Genomic DNA, 6,000 nt, shown 5'->3' with positions numbered 1-6,000 from the left:
AAACCATAGATCATGAATTGTTATATTTTATGGGATAAGTTTACCTCGAGAAGTTAATTTAGCTCACTCACGGTGGTTGATGGCAGGTGGGATGGGGTTTGAAGAGATCGTGATTTGGATCATATAATATCTTTGTATACTTTTGATGATATAAATGATGGGTGGGTAAATGATATGCAGCTGTGACTGTGGGATGATGATTCTCAACAATTATTCTTTCCAAAGATTACCAAACCCTGAAACTTGGAAATTAGGGTTTAGGGGATACTCCCCAATTCTTGTGACCAAAGTACGCATAGATATATTTTTTTCTCTCTCTCGATTGTAAAAATTCTGTGTGATTATTTTTCTTTCGAACGTCTTGATATATAGTTTTTGGTTTAGTTCTCTCTCACGGGCCGAACACCCAATAATATATAATTGTAAGTATTGTATAAATATATATTTTAAAATATTTAAAAATGAAATAAAATCATTTTTTAAATGTATATATTTATCTATAAAAATGAAAGAAGAAAAAACAAAAAATAAAGAACCAAACCTTAGTAAATAGATATGAATTTTGTAGAATCGAGAATATGAATACGAAAATAATCAAGTATCAATGAAGTGCCGATATATATATATATATATATATATACATAGAGAATGGTAGAAAGAGAACGTGGCTGGTTTGGGGCCTTTGGGTTTCAATGTTTCATCCTCACACAACATCAGAAGAAAGATGAAGCCGCCAAACGCATTCACACATTTCTTCTCTCTCTTCCTCTGCCATGGCCGTCTGTTTTGCTCCTTTCTCTCTTTCTGTCTGCAACTCCAGACATCCAACCGTCATTGTTCCTGTCGTGGCGCGAAGTTCCCGCGTTCAAGCCCGTTCTTCTTCTTCTTCTTCCACCGGCTCTTCCAATGGCACACTTCCCCTCGACCGCAGCAACAAAGCCTTCCCTGGTTCTCTCTCTCTCTCTCTTTGATTTGAGAGATTTGGACGTGATTAGGAGTATATTAGATCCGAAAACTAGAGATGTATAAGCGTGAGTTCTGAAGCCAATGTGGTTTATGTTTCCCTTTTTCTTTCCATTGTTTTTTTCTTTCATCTGAAAGCCAGCCATGATAGAGAGGCAATTTCCCAGAGATTTTTCTTGTTTTTTTGGTCGAAAAGTAAACGATTTCATTCTGCAGAGGTGCAAGATCAATATTCTGGACACAAATTCACCACCAACATCAAAATCTAAGCCGATTTTTTTTCTTATTGGGTAATAACAAAGCTGGCTCTTTAGCCCGAATTCGGGGTTTAGGGGCTGCATCATTGATGCAGAGTGCTTTTCTTGAATATTAGCGGCAAACCTGTTCATCTCCAAAACAAGAGTTTAAGACCCTTGTATCAATCGTTGTCAGATTCTGCACCAAACATGTTGCTTTTCTGTCTCAAATATTGAAAGAGAACAACAATAAGATCTCATCCATTACCCTTTCTCTGGTTTCCCCAAGTTTATCAGAATCCTTTCATTCTTGTTATGTCGAAGTTGAGCTGTTAAAAAAAACTTTCTTTTTTCTGTATGGTGGGTGTGTTCAGGAAAGCCTGAGGCAGATGTGGTTGTAATTGGAAGCGGGATAGGAGGATTGTGTTGCGGCTCGTTGTTGGCTAGGTACAACCAGGATGTTCTTGTTCTAGAGAGCCATGATCTCCCGGGAGGCGCTGCTCATTCTTTTGAGATTAAAGGTTACAAGTTCGATTCCGGCCCTTCTTTGTTTTCTGGGTTACAGTCACGTGGCCTCCAAGCAAACCCCCTTGCTCAAGTAAAGTAACCTCCTTTTTGCTTGGATCCTCGAGTGTACAAATATCTCTTCAAGTGATGTTTATCTGGTTCTGGTGTTGCTTATTACAGATAGATGGAGTTTTGTCTTGTTTAGATGATTGTTTCTTTTTTTTTTTATAAATAGATGATTGTTTCTTGATAAGCCTGTATTGTTTTAGTTAGTCTGTGGGGATTGTTTGTGCAGATCTAGACCCATACATGCGTTGATTTGTCGGCTTTAGACTAGAAAGATGGCACAGGTTGTCCCTTGGATGTCTTAGCAAAATAGAACGAGAGATAGTGTTAAGAAAGCGCCACTCTGATTCCTTTCAAGGCTTTTTTAACTTGGGATCGAATTTCATCGGTGTCTTGTCTGTGGAATTTCTCTTACTCCTTTCGGGCGATTGTGGTTCAGGTTCTGGATGCTCTAGGGGAATCACTTCCATGTACCAAGTATGATTCTTGGAAGGTATACATACCAGAAGGGGAGTTCTTGTCTCGCATTGGCCCCACAGATTTCTTTAAGGTAAGACGTTCTTCCTCGTCACGATGATGTTGGACTTGTTGCCAACAACTAAGTTTTCGCTTGTTACAACTAAGCTTGTTGGTACAACCGATTACACATAGAAGAGGGAACTTTTCTCTTGGGAGTTTTGCAAGGTGATTTAATTGATACATCTGCATCCGGGGTTTAGTAAGCTATCGGGTTTATATGAAGAAATGTGTGCTTGTAATTAGATTAACCCATGGCCTTCATGTCCATGTGTTACAATCTGAATGCCGATGAACTTTTCAGAAAACATTCTTCCTGGCTATAGCCACTTGCTTTGCTTAGCGCATTTTTCCTTCAGGATCTTGAGAAGTACGCTGGCCAGAACGCTGTCGAGGAGTGGAAGAAACTTCTTGTGGGTGCCTTCTTGTCTCTGTGAATGATTTCTAATGTATCTACTCATGAAAACAGAACCTACCATGAGGACATTACCCTCATCTGTTAATGAATATAAACCTGCAGGGAGCAATTCTACCCTTGTCCTCCGCTGCAATGGCTCTTCCACCGTTGTCTATTCGTGGGGATCTCGGTGTTCTCTCCACTGCTGCAGCTAGGTATGTATATATCTATATCAAGATTCAAGTAGCTGTCACTGTTTTCCGCTGCATGATTTAACCTGAAATTCTTTGTTTAGATACGCTCCTTCCCTCTTGAAATCTTTCCTCGAGATGGGACCTCAAGGAGCATTCGGCGCGACAAAGCTCCTCCGTCCGTTCTCCGAAATCATGGATTCTTTGGAGCTGAGAGACCCGTTTATACGGAACTGGGTCGATCTTCTCGCCTTCCTCCTTGCAGGGGTCAAATCTAATGGTATACTCTCAGCAGAGATGGTAACTATATCCTTTCAAAGGCTATTTTGATCAATAGAAATGCTTTTGAAAACATTCTTACGTTCATAACGAGAGGAAAAAAAGACTTGGGAGATTAATCATTGCTTTTCTCTTTCTTTCTATTCAGATATACATGTTTGCAGAATGGTATAAGCCGGGATGCACCTTGGAGTACCCCGTCGATGGCAGTGGTGCAGTGGTTGATGCCCTTGTTCGAGGCTTGCAGAAGTTCGGGGGACGGATTTCTCTCGGAAGTCATGTCCAGAGCATTGTCATCGAGAACGGTAGAGCCACCGGAGTAAAGCTAAGGAACGGCCAAGTGAGAAATCTTAAGGATTTCAGATTGAAAGTTTCGTTTTTATTTTTTCTATATATATTCCTCGGATGAGTATGAGCACAAAGTTATCAACGATGTTTTCTTCATTCAGTTTGTGAAAGCGAGAAAGGCCGTTGTCAGTAATGCGTCGATGTGGGACACGTTGAAACTGTTACCTGCAGAAGCTCTCCCGGAATCATACGTTCAGGGCGTCGAAACGACGCCTCAATGCGAGTCGTTCATGCATCTTCACCTGGGATTCGACGCAGAGGTGAGCATAAAACCCTTTTTCCTTAGTTTCAGATTTGGTTTTCGGGTTTTGCTTATGTGGAAGCGGATAGGGAATAGATGATGAGTTGGGGATTCATCATATCGTCGTGAACGACTGGGACCGAGGTGTGGATGCTGACCAAAACGTGGTTCTGATATCGGTCCCAAGTGTCTTAAGCCCGAACCTCGCTCCTCCGGGAAAACACGTCTTGCACGCATATACACCTGGAACCGAACCATTCGGATTATGGGAAGGCCTTGACCGGAGAAGCACTGAGTACAAGAACCTCAAAGCTCAACGCTCCGAGGTACGTACGCATACATGTATGCACACACGTGCGCGCGCACACACACACACATATCCTTAAAAGCTCAACGCTCCGAGGTACGTACGAATGCATGTATGCACACTCATGTATAGATCTTTCAAGATTTTACATGTTGTGATATATATAGAGTTATATATATATAGTTCTATTTCAAGATGATCTTCCGAGGTTTCTGACAATGAGGACGTTGATGAAGGTGGTGTGGAGAGCGGTGGAGAGGGCATTAGGGCCAGGGTTCAAGAGGGACAAGTGTGAAGTGAGTTTGGTTGGAACGCCGTTGACGCACCAGAGGTTTCTCAGGCGACACAGAGGCTCTTACGGACCCGCGATTGCGGCCGGGAAAGCTGCGTTTCCGGGTCACTCCTCTCCCATTCCTCAGCTTTTCTGCTGCGGCGATTCCACTTTTCCAGGTATCGGCGTTCCCGCCGTGGCCGCTAGCGGTGCGATTGTGGCCAACTCCCTTGTTTCCATTTCTAAGCACACCGAGCTTCTCGAAGCCATCGGTCTATAGAATCACAGTATAGATAGACAGATGTGTATGGATCGTTTATATTTAACTTGTCCCCTAAAAATATCCACATAGATAATCATGAAGCTGTTTAATCTACAATTTTTTATAACTATTCATTATCATTAAAATTTGCATGTTTATACAATTCGGAAATCAATTATATTTCGGTTCTTTATTTTTTTATTTAATTATTTTACTTTTATAAAAAAAATTATATTTGTTCGTTTTTTATATCGATACAATATATATTTTAGATTAAAGCAATATTTATTTTCTATAAAAAAAAATGTTTATTTTCCATTATTTTAATGTTTAATTTGTATTCATTTTATTTATTTTGGATTCAATTCTAGTTCATGTAATTTTAAAACAATCATATCAAGAAGAGTTTTAGATAGTGAATATCCTAATAGATAAATAAGTAAATAACATCAATTTAAATATATTTAAATTATTCGTATTAACTATTTAAATATAATTCTCTTAAGATAATGGGCTCAAGCCCAAATTAAAACATTTGAATGCCTGTTTTAGCGGGGCCCACTGGCAATTTCTGAGAAAACCCATGCACGGCGTCACGTACATAATAAAATTTTAGAAGCTAATTAAAAAAGGGGATCTGATATACACTATTGTATTAAAATGTACGGAACACAATTTAATACAACAGAACACATATTCATAATAATAAATCTATTCGAAACATCATAATTTAATTTCTATTTTTAGTAAAAAGATGGATTCGGATTTGGGTGAGGATACTTTATACTTTCTCATTTTACCATTCTAATTTCTACCACTCACACTTGAGAATACCATAATTTAATTTCATAAACACTTTATCAACATTTGTAATCCAGATATCATAAATATCATAGGTTGAGCCGTCTCATAGATTTGAGAGACATGTTCAATTATATACTTGTTGTTTTTTTATTATAATTTTTTAATTTAATTATTATTTAAAAACTTTAAATATATTATACAATAGATAAAATTTTATATTATATAAAAAATTAAACAGAAATTAGAAAAAATATATTATTTATTACAATAAATTTTTAAATAAATATATAAATTATTAATTTTATTTTAAAGAGTAATACAAATTAAAATCAAATTTATTGTTATGAAACTTTTGGTTAAGAAAATACTTTTTTATACTAATTTGTTTATTTTTAAAAATATATAGTGATTAAAAATTATTCACTAAAATTTATAATTTCTACAATATGAAATATCATTACAATTTAACAAAATTTAATCTTTTTAATTTTTAAAATTTATTATAGTTTTTCCTATTTTATTAAAGGGATAAACCCAAAAAAACCCTTCAACTATCTCATTTAGACCAAAAAAACCTTCTACTTAAAATTCATTATAAAAAAATCATCAACT

At 37.2% G+C, this 6,000-nt stretch overlaps 2 protein-coding genes across 4 annotated transcripts in view; both read left to right on the top strand.

The window, feature by feature from the left end:
* The window catches only part of LOC104823700, a 3,388-nt gene extending 1,792 nt beyond the window's left edge, over window positions 1-1,596 (top strand). Inside the window, exon 3 of one of the 2 annotated variants that reach the window (XM_010555386.2) lies at window positions 1,574-1,596. The gene's annotated coding sequence lies outside the window, so the exon portion shown is untranslated. Of the gene's footprint in view, window positions 1-86; window positions 388-1,573 lie in introns of those variants that run through there. The other variant, XM_010555385.2, reaches the window with a different exon arrangement.
* Window positions 673-4,711, top strand: LOC104823701 (prolycopene isomerase, chloroplastic). Of its 2 annotated transcripts, none has more exons than XM_010555387.1 (10): window positions 673-948; window positions 1,574-1,797; window positions 2,212-2,322; window positions 2,648-2,701; window positions 2,809-2,900; window positions 2,981-3,176; window positions 3,304-3,495; window positions 3,605-3,763; window positions 3,834-4,070; window positions 4,288-4,711. In XM_010555387.1, exons 1-10 carry the CDS (start codon window positions 774-776, stop codon window positions 4,600-4,602), a joined length of 1,755 nt encoding a protein of 584 aa, XP_010553689.1. In that variant the 5' UTR covers window positions 673-773; the 3' UTR covers window positions 4,603-4,711. The 2 variants fall into 2 exon arrangements, with proteins under 2 accessions (XP_010553689.1, XP_010553690.1); XM_010555388.1 differs by lacking the exon at window positions 673-948 and adding an exon at window positions 953-1,031.
* Window positions 4,712-6,000: the final 1,289 nt, after the last annotated feature.

This window comes from Tarenaya hassleriana, unplaced genomic scaffold (assembly GCF_000463585.1).
Source record: "Tarenaya hassleriana unplaced genomic scaffold, ASM46358v1 Cleome4, whole genome shotgun sequence".
Taxonomy (NCBI): Eukaryota; Viridiplantae; Streptophyta; class Magnoliopsida; order Brassicales; family Cleomaceae; genus Tarenaya; species Tarenaya hassleriana.
Note: the sequence above shows the minus strand (reverse complement) of the source record. Positions and strands in the feature narration are given on the sequence as shown.

Coding starts and splice junctions, on each gene's coding strand:
- LOC104823701 (XM_010555387.1), top strand. CDS start 774: ATGGCCGTCTGTTTTGCTCCTTTCTCTCTTTCTGTCTGCAACTCCAGA. Junction 2,702..2,808: donor AGGAGTGGAAGAAACTTCTT/GTGGGTGCCTTC, acceptor ATAAACCTGCAG/GGAGCAATTCTACCCTTGTC. Junction 2,901..2,980: donor CTCTCCACTGCTGCAGCTAG/GTATGTATATAT, acceptor TTCTTTGTTTAG/ATACGCTCCTTCCCTCTTGA.